At 31.2% G+C, this 14,860-nt stretch overlaps 1 protein-coding gene across 1 annotated transcript; it reads right to left on the bottom strand.

Moving 5' to 3' along the window:
• Positions 1-1,656: 1,656 nt before the first annotated feature.
• On the bottom strand, positions 1,657-14,809 carry LOC139515934 (DNA-directed RNA polymerase III subunit RPC6-like). Its single transcript, XM_071305704.1, has 9 exons — positions 14,664-14,809; positions 8,481-8,598; positions 7,540-7,607; positions 7,089-7,156; positions 5,988-6,100; positions 5,176-5,319; positions 3,762-3,869; positions 2,976-3,161; positions 1,657-2,273 (listed from the first exon to the last, which is right to left on the bottom strand). Exons 1-9 carry the CDS (start codon positions 14,720-14,722, stop codon positions 2,196-2,198), a joined length of 942 nt encoding a protein of 313 aa, XP_071161805.1. The 5' UTR covers positions 14,723-14,809; the 3' UTR covers positions 1,657-2,195.
• Positions 14,810-14,860: the final 51 nt, after the last annotated feature.

Below are 14,860 nucleotides of genomic sequence, written 5' to 3'. Positions count from 1 at the left end.
GTTAATTTCTCTCTTATTCTGAGTAACAGGATAACTATATTTGGTAAGTGTGTACCTTGCAAGGTCCTCATGCCCATAAGCAGTTGTCACTTGACCTCGAACTCATTTCATGGATCAGTGAACAAGGTTAAGTTTTGGTGGTCAAGTCCATATCTCAGATACTATAAGCAATAAATCTCGTCTATTTGGTGTATGGAAGGAGTGTAAGGTGTACATGTTTGACTGGCAGGTGCTATCTGATCTTGACCTCATTTTCATGGTTGAGTGGTTATAGTTAAGTTTTTGTGTTTTGGTCTGTTTTTCTTATACTGTATGCAATATGTCTACTATATTTGATGTATGGAATGATTGTAAGGTGTACATGTCTAGCTGGCAGGTGTCATCTGGCCTTGACCTCATTTTCATAGTTCAGTGTTCAAATTTAAGTTTTTGAGTTGTGGTCTTTTTTTCTAATACTAAATGTGATAAAAAGTCAGTCTTGCAAATTTTATTTGACCTTGATCTTCATTTTCATGGTTCATTGCTCAGTGTTAAGATTTTGTGTTTTGGTCTGTTTTTTCTTAAACTATAAGCAATAGGTCAACTACATTTGTTATTTGGAAGAATTGTAAGCTGTATATGTCTGCCTGGCATGGTTCATCTGACCTGGACCTCATTTTCATGGTTCATTGGTCAATATTTAGTTTTCTTCCTGGTTAAGTTTATATATTAGAGCAACATGTATAAGCATTAGGTCAACTATATGTTGTACTGTTATACCACTGTCCCAGGTTAGGGGGGAGGGTTGGAATGCCGCTAACATGTTTAACCCCGCCACATTATTTATGTATGTGCCTGTCCCAAGTCAGGAGCCTGTAATTCAGTGGTTGTCGTTTGTTTATGTGTTACATATTTGTTTTTCGTTCATTTTTTTTTACATAAATAAGGGCATTAGTTTTCTCGTTTGAATTGTTTTACATTGTCTTATCTGGGCCTTTTATAGCTGACTATGCGGTGTGGGCTTTGCTCATTGTTGAAGGCCGTATAGTGACCGATAGATATTGTCTATGTCATTTTGGTCTCTTGTGGACAGTTGTCTCATTGGCAATCATACCACATCTTCTTTTTTATACATATTTAGTGTATTGAATGATTGTTAGGTGTACATGTATTTCTTGTTTGGTTTGTATGACCTTGACCTCATTTTCATCAATAACATAACATCAATAATTAGTAAAGAAGGCAAGACATTTCAGTGTGTGCACTCTTGTCTTTTTATTGTTATGAGACTACATGTACAGTATTGTAAATGGGATAATCTATGATCACAACAGTGTATTTTCATCATTTTAATTCCCTTATTTACAAATGAACTATGATGCTAAAACAAATGGTGGCCTATAATTGCTTATATTCACTTCATTTGAAATCTGGTGGATAGTTGTCTCATTGACAATCATTCCACATCTACATAATTTTCACAAATATAATTTAATAAACTAGATATAGATGGTAAAACAATATGCCCCTCCACATTTTGACATGTTGTCATTGGTGCATGAAAACAAATTATGAACGGATCGGTGAACAAATACTAAAAATTTCATATAGTCCCCTCTACAAAGAAGGGGAGATAATAATATGTGAATCAACATGATTTGAGTGAAGAAAAAAAACCTTTTACTTCCTTTATTTATTATTCATGATGTTTAACCACACACTTTATACAAAAAATTTAAAATAACAGCACTCTACCTGTTATTCAAACTATATCAATATTACTGTCTAACATACAAATGACAATGTTCTTCCAACACATTATTTCAATACACTGCTTAAGGGGATAGACCTTGGTTCAGGGAGATCACTCTTTAAATCATCAGTACGTTTGTAAAAGTCAAGTTCATCAATGTATTTTAAGTATTTACCTGAAACAGATTGAAAATAATCTATGTAACATAGAAGATTAGAATATATTTAAAAAAATGGTTGACACAAACGTACTGATGATTTTAAGAGTTATTTCCCTTAACCTAGGTCTAACTCCTTAATATTGAATTATCCAATAACTTTATATTGGACTAGAACTCCACATAGTTATGATTCTACAAATAACATTAACTGTCAGCTTTGAATCTAGTTTACACATATGAGCCAACTCAGCCAAGAGTACTGGCATAGTTTAGTATATTAAAACAAAATCTTCTCAATTTTGATCAACTATCCAGCCATTCTTTCATATAAATACACGTAGTTGGTGACACCGCTCCTCCTTCATAGCATTTGTCAAACACCTGCAAAAACAAAAAAAATATTATTATTTTCAAATTACTTTCAAATCGCAATGAATTAAACCACCTGGATTAAACATATGTTACCTTAAAGAAGAACTTAAATTTTCAAAGTCCGCAAAAAAAAAAATAGATCTATAGTTATCTGCATGGGACTCAAAAATTGGAAAACAATCCAATCTGTCAGATAAGCTACTGTATAGCAAAAACTACCTAAGATGAAGTTTGTCTGTAGTATGTGCTAAAAACACTATCTTAAAACCCCTACCTAGTTGCACTATATAAACTGAAATAGAAAAAATTGGAGACACATGTGAAAATATTTAGAAATGAGCTTTTGGCTAAAAAGTAAAAAAGTTTCTAATAGAGACTGTTGGAGTACAATTGGAGTTTCTTTAAATTAAATAAGAAGTACAAATGTATCATTTATATAACATGCCACTACTAATAGATACTGACTATTGGACAGATTGAACACTGTCCTGTCAATACATGTACAGTGAAACCTGACTAAACTGAATCCTGTATAAACCGAAAACCTAACTTGTATAAACCAAACATGTTCGTAAGCACTGATATATCAAATTATGTGCTTTGTGAACCTAATAAAACCAAACATCAACCAAAACTGAACAAAATCTTAAGTCCCAAAGAGGTTCCGTTTTAACAGGTTTCACTGTAATAAGTTTGTTGGATAAAACTTACAGGACATGAACCACATGGCATTCTCATAAGTCCTGTAGTCTCCACCAATGGATTTATAGCTCTGTACAGCTTAGATCTCCCAGAATCTCCTGACCCCCCTGCTGAGGCTACAATGGTACATTCCAATTTCCCATCAAATATCAGAGTATTCAAAATTGTTTCTATGTCCTCTTTGGTTAACTGAACCTGAAATAGAAAATAAGTACTAATAAATAAACAAATTTTAACAGATTTGCATATCCAGGAAGGCATTTGATTTTTACACTGCCATCTTTAACTTGACATGTTATAGTATACTGCATTTCATCTATCAATATACACCTTATCATTAATTGGAAAACTGCACAGGTTGACTAAAGAATCTCCGCTGCTTGAACTAATGACATCATACAACTATCACTTCTCCATTGTGGGGTCAGATATTTTCTATTATGATGTCAAAAATTTATGAGAACCTTTGTGATGTCCAGTAATGGCGGACAAATAGCAATATGGTGTATTTCAAAACTTAATAAAAATAACTAGTTTTGCTCAAACCAATTCTCATAACACCTTATCAAGATTGATTTTGAAAGTAAATGTTTCACATGCTGTACCATAACTATAGTATCTTTCAAAATATTCCATTTTATTCTGACAACAATTTGAATATGCACAAGTCTGTGGTTTCATGGGCTCTTGGTACAACTGTTTCTTTATTTTTTCATCTTACACAGTTCTTTAGATTTATCTATTATAGGCCCCAAAAAATTGAAATATTAAACCGTTCTGGGTAAAACTACTCACCTTACTAATCCCTAACTCTGATATGAACTTCCAAATCTCTTGTAAAGGAGTAAATGAAGCGTTTCTTTGAGCCATTGGATCATTTTTGGTGTCTCGTGCAATGGCTGCCTGTAATATAATAAAATGCTACCATCTTTTTTTCCAAAAACAATTCATGTAAATTTTCTAATATCTGATATTGCAAATGTTGTGTTACTCAATCTTTTGTTTTCTATGTTGTGTTTTGTGTTCTGTTATTTGTCTGTCTTTTTCTTTTTAAGCCATGGCTTTGTCAGTTTATTTTCGACTTATAGAATTAAATGTCTCTTTGGTATCCTTTGCCTCTTTTTAAAAAATATCTTGTTACATCATTTTGATATTTGGAGCTGTTTTCAATAAAATATACATGGTATCCAATCCTAACCCTAAGGGAAAGCATTTTGAAAATAAGATTACTGTCTGTAGAGCCAATATTAATTTCTCTTACACTTTTACAGTACAAAAACACAATCCATTGTTGAGATTTCAAAGTGCCTTCTTGGGTCTCATGTATGTTTTTTTTATTGAAGAGCTGTTATTCAATATTGTTCAATATATAAAACTATCATTTACTAGCATACGGAAACATTATGTGCTTTTAATGTGAAACATAGCACTACAGGGAAATAACTCTGTAAATATCAGCTGAATGTTTTAATCAGGTTCTATTATTTAGGAAATATTAAGCTTCTTGATGATCAAATAAGTGTTTGTCAAACTGCTATATGTCCAATGAATTTTTTTCAATAAAGTGTGTGGTTCCAAGTCTTTGAAATTTTTGAAATTCTTATATTTTTTGTCAAATTTTATGAAAATTAAACAAGCAAAATTAATTGTAGTGAAGGTGTCAAAGTCTAGTTACGGTAAAAACGTAATAGTTAGATCAATTGCTAAATTCATAATGCTACACCATAAAAGATTACATGTATCGCTGCTTGAACAGTCCATTGTTGTATTTTCAATTACCATTAATATAAACTACATGGGCAAACAGAATAAAAATATAAAAAAGAAGATGTGGTATGATTGCTAATGAGACAACTGTCCACAAGAGACCAAAATGACACAGACATTAACAACTATAGGTCACAGTACGGCCTTCAACAATGAACATAGCGCATACCCGATAGTCAGCTATAAAAAGAATAAAAAGTCAACTTCATCACATTATATAAGTAAAATTTTCACTATGCTAATTTAAATAAATTTGCAAGGTTCTGACAAATTCTGTTACAATATCTGACAAACTGTTATTCTTTAATGTTGATACATGGTGAATATATTACAAATATCTTGAACAAGTTCCACATTTCTAAATATTATTTATATATCTTGGTGAATATAGTTTTGACTATAACTTTTTCTGTGTTTTTCTCATTTTTAAACAAGTACATACCTTTTGCTCTAAAAATTTGAAGCATTGTTGATTCAATACTTCTACAAATTCTGATTCAAAATCTTGATCACTATACCAAGCTCCTCCAGTGACAGACTGGGCTGGTTCTAAGTCATATAACATGTAAACCTTCTTCTTTGAGGCCTGAATAAGTATAGACATTATATAAGGAAGTTCTACTAATATTCAAATCACTGGTGAATTATCATTTTCTTATAAGACCATTCTATGGAATCATATAGACAGACTAAAATCCATTTCTATTTGCGTTATTACCAAATTTCTGTATCAGAAGAATTATGAATTGAGGGGAGTGCATGCCTTAAACTACAAAAATGAATGAAAGAAAGTAAAATGAAAAAAATATTTATTGAAAGGATGTTTTATATTTGTTTTGTGTCAGTTGTTTTAAAAGTTATTCAAAATTGGAAATCTAGCTAAAAGAATGTTTTTAAATCAAGGTTTAATCCACCATTTTCTACATTTGAAAATGCCTGTACCAATTCAGGATTATGACAGTTATAGTCCATTTGTTTTTTATGTGTTTTGTCATTTGATTTTGCCATGTGACTAGGGACTTTCTGATTTGATATTCCTCTGAGGTCAGTATTTTTGTGATTTTACTTTTAACTGCACACACTTTAGTATTCAAGTGTATTTCTAATAAAATCAATACCAAACAAATGCAAGTTTCTCAATAAAAATGTTCCCCCCTTTCTTAGGAATAACAAGCTGTTTTTACCCTCACATGCTTTGCTAGGTGACATTAAACATAGAATTTATCTTAAAGACCTAACTGACAAAATACTTACAGCTACAGATTTTACTGCTTTAATCAATTTTTTACTTTCCAAATTCTTCAATATTTTGTTGACCTGAGTCAGTAATAAGTTGGATTTATATCTTATATCTCTTATCCAGATCCCTACAACATTGGAATGACATAGTTAAGTTAGTGATTACTTCATTAGGGAACAGGAAGTACTGTTACGCCACTGTCCCAGGTAAGGGGAGGGTTTGGATCCCGCTTACATGTTTAATCCTGCCAAATTCTGTTCGCCACTGTCCCAAGTCAGGAGCCTGTAATTCAGTGGTTGTTGTTTGTTGCTGTGTTGCATGTTTGTTTTTTGTACACTTTTTTTGGACATAAATTAGGCCATTAGTTTTATCATTTAAATTGTTTTACATTTGTCATTTTTGGGCCTCTTATAGCTGACTATGCAGTGTGGGCTTTGCTAATTGTTAAATGCTGTAAAGTGACCTATAGTTATTAACTTCTGTGTCATTTAGTCTCTTGTGAAGAGTTTTACCCCTGGAAATCATACCACATCATCTTTTTTCATATTTATTAATGATAGTCTGGATGTTTCACAATACTTTTTCATGATCTTTATCATGTTATCAACATGATTTAACTTAATTAAATATATAACGCAGGGTATGAAATTAACAGGGCCCACAGGCCAATGGCCCCCAAAATTTGGTGTGGGCTACTTAAATTTCTGTTTTTCTTGTATAGGATTACATTTTTGGGCTACAAAATTTAAGCTGTGGGCTACCATTGCCAAAGTCTTCAGTTCTAGCTCTGTTAAACGTAAATTGTGAGTCAAGAGTGAAATAAGGTATAAAAAAATATATACTTGTCACAAAAATTGCTACTAAAGCGCTTGAAACAAATAAAAGTATTGCTTAGTCTTTAGTTTTCTGTGTTGTGTCTTGTGTACTATTATCTGTCACTTTGTCTTTTTATTTTTAACCAAGGTGTTGTCAGTTTAATTTAAATATATGAGTTTGACTGTCCCTCTGGTATCTTTCACCCTCTTTTAAGACTATCAAATTATGTAAATCATATAAAAAGTATGTGCATAAAGTGTGTCCATATTAAGTGTATAGTAAAAAAAAACATATTGTACCTTTATTGTTAGCTTCTTTAATGATTTGATATACTACTTTCTCTTGGTGATCTCCTCCTTTGGCTTGGCTACAATAAATAAGTCAAAATGGGTGGCTACTCTTTATACACTCAATCGTCTTTTATCAATATACTAGCACTTTTCAAAATTTATGATTTAGGTTTTATTAAAGATAATGTAAAATATTATGTGAAGCCTGATGACACAATTTTACTAGTGCCATTAAGATAACATTGTAAGAGACATTTGCCAGATTTCAGCAAAGTTCTTTAGAAAAATTATTTTATTTTGGAATATTTGTAATATCCAATTATTTTTTTCATCTCAAAAAATTTGTAATTTGTCCTTAAACACAACTTATCGATTTTGTTATATTATCAATTTCCATTTTTTTCTGATGTCTAAAAACAGTGGAAAATCTATTTATAACATTTTTCTATCAGTACCATACCTTGCTGCATCAGCATCCTTCAGTTTGTAAATCAATTTGTTCCCACTTCTCAGTAAGTCTATTTTACCCTGCCAAAAAAACCATTATGAAATTCTTTTATTTATACAGAAAGCCAACACCTTACAAATACATAAATTCATCTGATATTTGATTGTTTAGGCAGATTATGTAAAAAGAACTTTTACTGTCCCAAGTCAGATGTCTGTAGTTTAGTGGTTGTTGTTAGTTTATGTCTGTCATATTTGTTTTTTGTAAATTGTTTTGTTATGAATTAGGCCCAAGTTTTCTATTTAGAATTGTTTTAAATTTTCCATGTCTGGGAATTTTTTTCATACAGTATGTGTTTTCTTTATTGTAGAAGGCTGTATGGTTGTCTTTAATTGCTTCCATCCACTTCAATTGCACTTTGGTGGATAATTGTCTTATTGGCAATCATACCCCATATCCTTGTTTTTTATTCAAAAAGCTATTACATGTTTGAGTATCACTACAATGACTTCTTTAAGAGACCCATTGGTGGTCTTGTGCTGGTTTTTGCTCTTTGGTTGGGTTGTTGTCTCTTTGACACATTCCGCATTTCCATTCTCAATTTTATCTAATAAAATGATAAAAGCTTCCATTCTCAATTTTATTTAATAACACGATCAAAGCTTCCATTCTCAGTTTTATATAATAAACTGATAAAAGCTTCCATTTTCAATTTTATTTAATAAAACAAAAAAAACAAAAAGAAAATTGAAATGACAACTCATGGTGAGACATTTTACACTGTAAAATCAGCTGCTGAACTGGTTAATAGATTTCAAACAGCAACCACAGAAAAGTCTTAGTCTTTTTAAACAATTAATATGCTAATGTTTGATTTATATCTTAGGCTAATAATGTCGGTCAGTCATTGAAAGTTGCAACAGTATCACAACACTATTACTTGAATAACTTACTGTTGACAATAGTTTATTTATACAAGTAACACGCTGTTGTGGACTACATAATGGTAAATCTTTCATAATTATAGCATCAGTTATTCCATCTGGCTGTTCTTGACATAATTCTATAATCCTGAATAAAAAATAAAAGTCAGTTAATACATTTTTGTACCAATATAAAACTATATAAGATGTAGAGAATTACCCAAAGTTTTGTTAAAAAGGAATTCATGCTGCTCTTGATTTAATTTTTAGTGTTGTACTTTGTGCTTGTTAATTTTTTAATGTGTGTGTTGTTTATATTGGTAACAGACTTGTGTATCCCTTGTTTTAAAAAACAAATTTGTCGGAAAATTTAGTAATGATTTCTGGTTAAATATAACAGTCAAGATCAGTCAACTACCATGACTATTATCAGGTATTGTGGGATATCTAATCACTTGATATATCTTATCATCATGATAATAGAAGTAACACGACTGGTGGTACATTCACTACATGTCACAAGATCTGATAACCCTTTTGCAGCACCTAAGTCCCTTCTTGATCTGGTCTGGTGCATGTTGCTCAGTCTTTAGTTTTAGATGTAGTATTTGATATGAAAAGTGACAAATCCACTTTGTATTGTTAATATACACATGACAAATATCTGTTATAATGTATTTGTCAATTTGAGATATTTGTTATTTTACTCTGACAATAAAAGTTTAATTTAGCTTCGTAAATTTGATATGAGTGTCTTGTAATCATATTCATTGTAAAACAATGCATGCAATATGGCCGATATAATTATTCTAGAGGTAGATAACTATTATCTATATGTAATTTCTAATAATGAATTTAATGAAATATAAATAAAAGTTATAATCTTAATTAAGAAAATTTACAACAGTGTAACATGCTCAAGCTTGACATACCGTATTTGGGCATGTATAGTCTGCACTTTCCCCCCTTAAACATGTAGTTTGTACAAGGGGTGTGGACTATACACAACTATAGATGGTTATCGAAATTTATAATTTTTTTTTTTTTAAATTTCGTTTTTTCTGCATTAATAATGTATATTGGAGACGTTTATTAAAGTTATTTCATTTAATTCTTATTCTTTTTTAACTTTCTCTTCAAAATTGATTGTTCAGATTAATAGTGTGACATCCTGCATAGGTAATCAATACAGCTTGTACATACATAGACAGATGATTTTAAAAGGGATCTTTTGATTAATAACTACTTTATAAAATCATTCAATATTAATTACCTGATGTAAAGCTCTACCATTTCATTATTTTTCATGAAATGAATAAAACAAATTTTTTTTTTTATAAAATACATTGAGAATAGGTCCATTTCAATGACAGTGAACTAGACTTTTATAAAAAAAAAAAAAAAATCTTGAAGAGGGGATGCAGACTATACATAAATGCATACTTTACACGGCCGAATACGGTACTTTAACATTTTACTTGAATAAAAACAAAAAATGTATGATCCCCTTAGTACATTGTTATTTATTAAAACAGTACGACTACAATATTGGTAAAGTTATCAGGTAATATCTATCAGTTCTCTGGTTCATTGGAAATTGTGGTGCCAGGAATAGACTATCTTAAAACAAAAGTATTTGTATAGATCTGATTACACCAAAAGAGTGCCTATAATTTTCTGCACAGTTGTTAAAATGATTGACAAAAAGTTTTAAAAAAACCAGACTTTAAATATCTATTACAGCTTTTACATTAATGCTAGCAAGACAAATCTTTGTTTGGCTTGCTTGCTTTGTTTGTATCAGTGATTGCTCAAGCATGGTAATTAAGATAGGCGGGGCTTCAGCTTGTATACATCATACTTAGATTTTATTGGACGTTATGTCTGAGGTTAAGGATACTTAATTTTAAAACATCACATGACAAATACACTTTTTTCTTGTATGAGGCTGAGAAACTGGCCTTCAACATTAATTGACTTAATATTGTTTTTATAACATATCAATCTATTAGTTCAGTCAGTTATTTCCATGTCTGTCCTTCGATTGTGCAACTACAGAAAATATTCTAAAAAATGGGAAACAATTGTATTGAAAAGAGAAAATCGAGTGCACCTTTTCTTATGTTAGGGTGTGTTTGAGATGAATATTTTGTCTTGAAAATGTACAAAACAAGAGTATTTGATACATCATCTCGATTCAGACTCTATCATTTTATATAGCAAAGCTACAGGTTGACTTTATAACATAAAAAAAATCACAGTACTAAAAGATGAAATATAGGGGTCAAGTGAAATACCTATCCAATGGATCACAAAATCAGAGTAGGTGTGTTCGAATAGCTATTTTACTAAAAGTGCTTGACAACAGTCTTTAAGTTGGATCTCTGAAAAAAAAATTGTCTTCCGTTTCTACGATTGTGAAAATGAACAGATAATTTCGACGAAGTAGAAGCCTGTCTGTATTGTATATTTACAGGTAAGGAAACATGTGAGAATATGTGTCATGTGATGTTTTAAAATTTAGTGTCCTTAACCTCCAACATAACGTCCAATAAAATTTAAGTATGATGTATACAAGCTGAAGCCCCGCCTATCTTAATTACCATGCTTGAGCAAACATTGATACAAACAAAGCAAGCAAGCCAAACAAAGATTTGTCTTGCTAGCATTAATGTAAAAGCTGTAATGAAGAACCAACTACTCATCATGAAGTTCCTGCTTCACATACTTTATGAATTGTGTCGTAGTTCAGAAATAAGATGTGTGTCTATGGCTGAGGGTTGTAACTTGTAATGGGGTACCTTCATGATCAATAACGGTAAAAATTCTTGACAAATGACCTCAAGGATGTATTCTTCTGACTTTTCAGTCTCGTTCAGTCTCGTTGAAATCTCGTTCTTGAATTATTTCCAAAACATGAGATACAAGTGGAAAATATCAATGAATTTTAAAAATATTAATATCAAACATAACTCTGTGAAAAAAGTGTGTATTTACAATGAATGGTTTTTGAGTAATCCAGTTTTCAAATTTTACAACCAATCAAGTCAGTATTTTGTAGCCAAAATTTTGAGAAAATGGGTTAGGGATACAAAAAATGCTATTACAAGAATCATGTACATCCCATATCATTTTGGTGTTTTCAAATTTCTGAAATATGTATTTTTTAATCATTTATAACAAAAAAGTTGAAATAATATGCATTTTGTTCTTAAAACTGAGAAACATCACAAAAATACAAAAAAGACAGAAATTTAACACAAAAAAGCGTCAAAATATGATAAAACTTTCTTATATTAACACCTACCTATAGTTTTTCAAGTAAAATTTATTCAGATTGGTCCACTTCATCTTTAAAGAAAGTATGAAAAAAAGTTTAATTTTGGAACTGTGATTTTTTTCACGATAATAGCCCAAAAATAGATAAAAAACAATGAAAAATGGGAAAATCATCAAAATAAGGCATTTTCAAAGGGCCGTAGCAAAAAAAGAAGTGCACCATCATATGATTTTTTCTTCACCAATTATTTTGTTAGTCATATAAACCCAAAGATCAGGTTAAGAAAAAAAGTTTAATTCTAGACATTTTTTACTCCTTAGACAATGTCAGAGGTGTACATCCTTAACTGTAATTTTTGGTGAAAATTTTGTATGATGATAAAATGTACACTTAACTTTAAGATGATAAAGACTAATTTTGACGAAATTGTAACGGTTTATTTCTTCCTCCGTGATATTTTATCCTGAGGATAATTTGACCCGGTCAATTTTTTCCAGACATGGAATTTCACAGGTTTGATTTTTCCTTAGGAGTGAAAATATATCTGTGTTATGCGGATAGTATGAACCGGTAAATATTTTCCGTTCTATATTTCACAGAACCTTGTGAAATAGAATCCCGCTGACTACTATGTAAGTTACTCGCAATCAATATATACCTGACAATAATTACAAATATATCACAAAGGTAAACAAAATTTGCATATTTCATCAATCAAAGGGAGGTAATTTTGACCAATTTAAATGGTTTTTATAAATTATATTGTGGAAACCCTTTTTTAACAATGCAGACTTTTTGTAAATGACATATATTTTAGGTAGGCAAATCCAGTGTCGGATCATGGGAGGATTCTGGGGGTTGAAACCCAGGGTATTTTTGGACGATTAATGCATAGTTTAATATATTAGATAATTCCCGCGGCACGCAGTAAAGCGTGAATTTATTGTCTTCTCGGTAAGGTATTTCCGAGGCGTAGGAATTTTTGGCGCCAAAAATTGTAGTGGTAAATAGATAGTTATATGAGTATCATTTCTAGCCTTGCGTTCGTACTGTGTACATCAAATTTTTTCATATAAGCATAAAGAATGCTCAATTTGACAATTGTTAATTGTTAATGGTCTGTTATATATAGTTTATATATATATGGTATGGCTATATAGACGTAATCGGATTTGGATTGTATGTTGTCTTATAAATTTTTTATAGCCGTAGTCTTCGGACTAAAACTCCCTTTTATTAAGTTAGATTGAGCATTTTTTGGTACATGAACATTTATGTTATATGAGTGCGGTCCAACACTTAGTTTCGCTTGGCATTGACAAAAGGACGCAGGTTTCCAAAAGGTTTTTCCTGATCGGCCACGAAACAGTACTTTGTGTGTTTTGAATATTGATAATTTGGAAGATGATGGCAAATAGTATTTTGTATATATGTTATGTTGTTATAATATTGCTGTATTGTAATAAAGCGGCAGCTCAGAAAAGATATACGCAGCGAGCTAGTCAACAAAATATACGCAGCGAGCTAGTCAACAAACTTAAGTTTGTAGTTGAGTTATTTTTCTTAGATGCTAAGGTACATGAGTATAGAGAAGACCATCGTATTCTGATCCTTCCATTGCTACTCACTGTTTACAGTAGTAATGACCTTTAATTTTATATTAGTCCTGAAATCTGAAAACAACTCACTTTTACCTGAATTTCACTTATCTTATTTTATGTATATTAAATTAATCATGATGATATTTCACAATAAAGATCTTTAAAATTACTTCTGGTTTTCTTTCATATGTTTCATGATAATTATCTTTTTCATAAGAAATATTTTTACGTCTTGAATATTTCAGGATATTATTTTCAATGATAATCTGTGAAATATTTTCGCTTTAAAATTCACATTTTTTTATCCAATTTAGCATTATATTCAAATATACTTTTGTTATATCACAGTATTTGTCAATAATTAAGTTTTTTAATAACTATTCATTTTTTTAACTACCCGGATATAATTTCACGGCAAAGGAAAAAATTTCCCAGGGAAATATTTTCCTCCGGATAAAAAAACAACAACAACTACTGTGACATTTTTTCCTCGGGATCAAATTTCACCCGGATATAATTTTGCTTTACAAAATCACGTTAATTTTTTTACAAAAATGAAGGTAACAATAATTATTTGAAACCTCTGACGAATCACACTGAATCACAATAAGGGTATTTTGACAAACGGCGGTAAAAATCTAAACACAATTTGATGCTAACTGTATCCAAAAATTACTGTTTGAAGTGTGACGGGATTGCTTCCCTTAGAAAACTTAGTAGATACTTAGTCAGCCGTAAGCAGTTGAGCTAGGGAAGTACTTCTTGAGCTCAGTCGGTTAACACGCTGGCTAGTAACACAGAGGTCCAGGGTTTGAGTCCTGGTGGAGACAAGCAATTTTGTAATGAAATTCATGCTCTCCTGTTACATTGGCGCCCAACAATAAAAACCCACGGTTAGAAGAAATACCTAGTCAGGTAAAAAATAAATATAAAAAAGATGAAGATATCATCATTATAGAGTATAATGACTCTTGAGGTGTGGGAAGTGTGACGGGATTGCTTCCCTTAGAAAACTTAGTAGATACTTAGTCAGCCGTAAGTGGTTGAGCTAGGGAACTACTTCTTTAGCTCAGTCGGTTAACACGATGGCTAGTAACACGTCCTGGGTTTGAATCCAGGTGGAGACGAGCAATTTTGTAATAAAATTTATGCTCTAGGGTTACAGAAGCCTGACGTTAAAGGGCATTACTACCCTCATGGCTATACTATGATCTATGTAAGGATTTGTAAAGTAAGATCTGACTATACAAATCCTTGGTCTATGCAACTTTCAACTTTAATGCAAGCTTATAAAAACTGATTTCATTTTAAAGATTTTAGGCAAAATTTAACCTGTTTTCAAAATCCAAAGTTTCAGCCGGTTCTTCCTTCACACCCACAGCTGAAGCCATAACTTGGTCTTTTATTTATGTACGAAAATCAAAAATAATAAGTCGAAAGGCATGTGGACAAAGTGAAAGTACAAACAGGAAGTTGTGTGTAATTCTAGACTCGCACGCAATAATTCTAACTTAAACTTGTTTTAACTT

This window comes from Mytilus edulis, chromosome 3, assembly GCF_963676685.1.
Source record: "Mytilus edulis chromosome 3, xbMytEdul2.2, whole genome shotgun sequence".
NCBI classification, from domain to species: domain Eukaryota; kingdom Metazoa; phylum Mollusca; class Bivalvia; order Mytilida; family Mytilidae; genus Mytilus; species Mytilus edulis.
The sequence above is the reverse complement of the archived record's forward strand: the minus strand, read 5'-3'. Positions and strand labels throughout refer to the sequence as shown.

Bases quoted from the DNA above. Each gene is read 5' to 3' on its own strand.
- LOC139515934 (XM_071305704.1), bottom strand. From the start codon at position 14,722: ATGGCTTCAGCTGTGGGTGTGAAGGAAGAACCGGCTGAAACTTTGGAT. The intron at 8,599-14,663 runs GTTAAATTTTGC...TTTTTTATTCAG, and splicing joins ACTTTGGATTTTGAAAACAG to GATTATAGAATTATGTCAAG. The intron at 3,162-3,761 runs GTGAGTAGTTTT...TTTCTATTTCAG, and splicing joins CAGAGTTAGGGATTAGTAAG to GTTCAGTTAACCAAAGAGGA.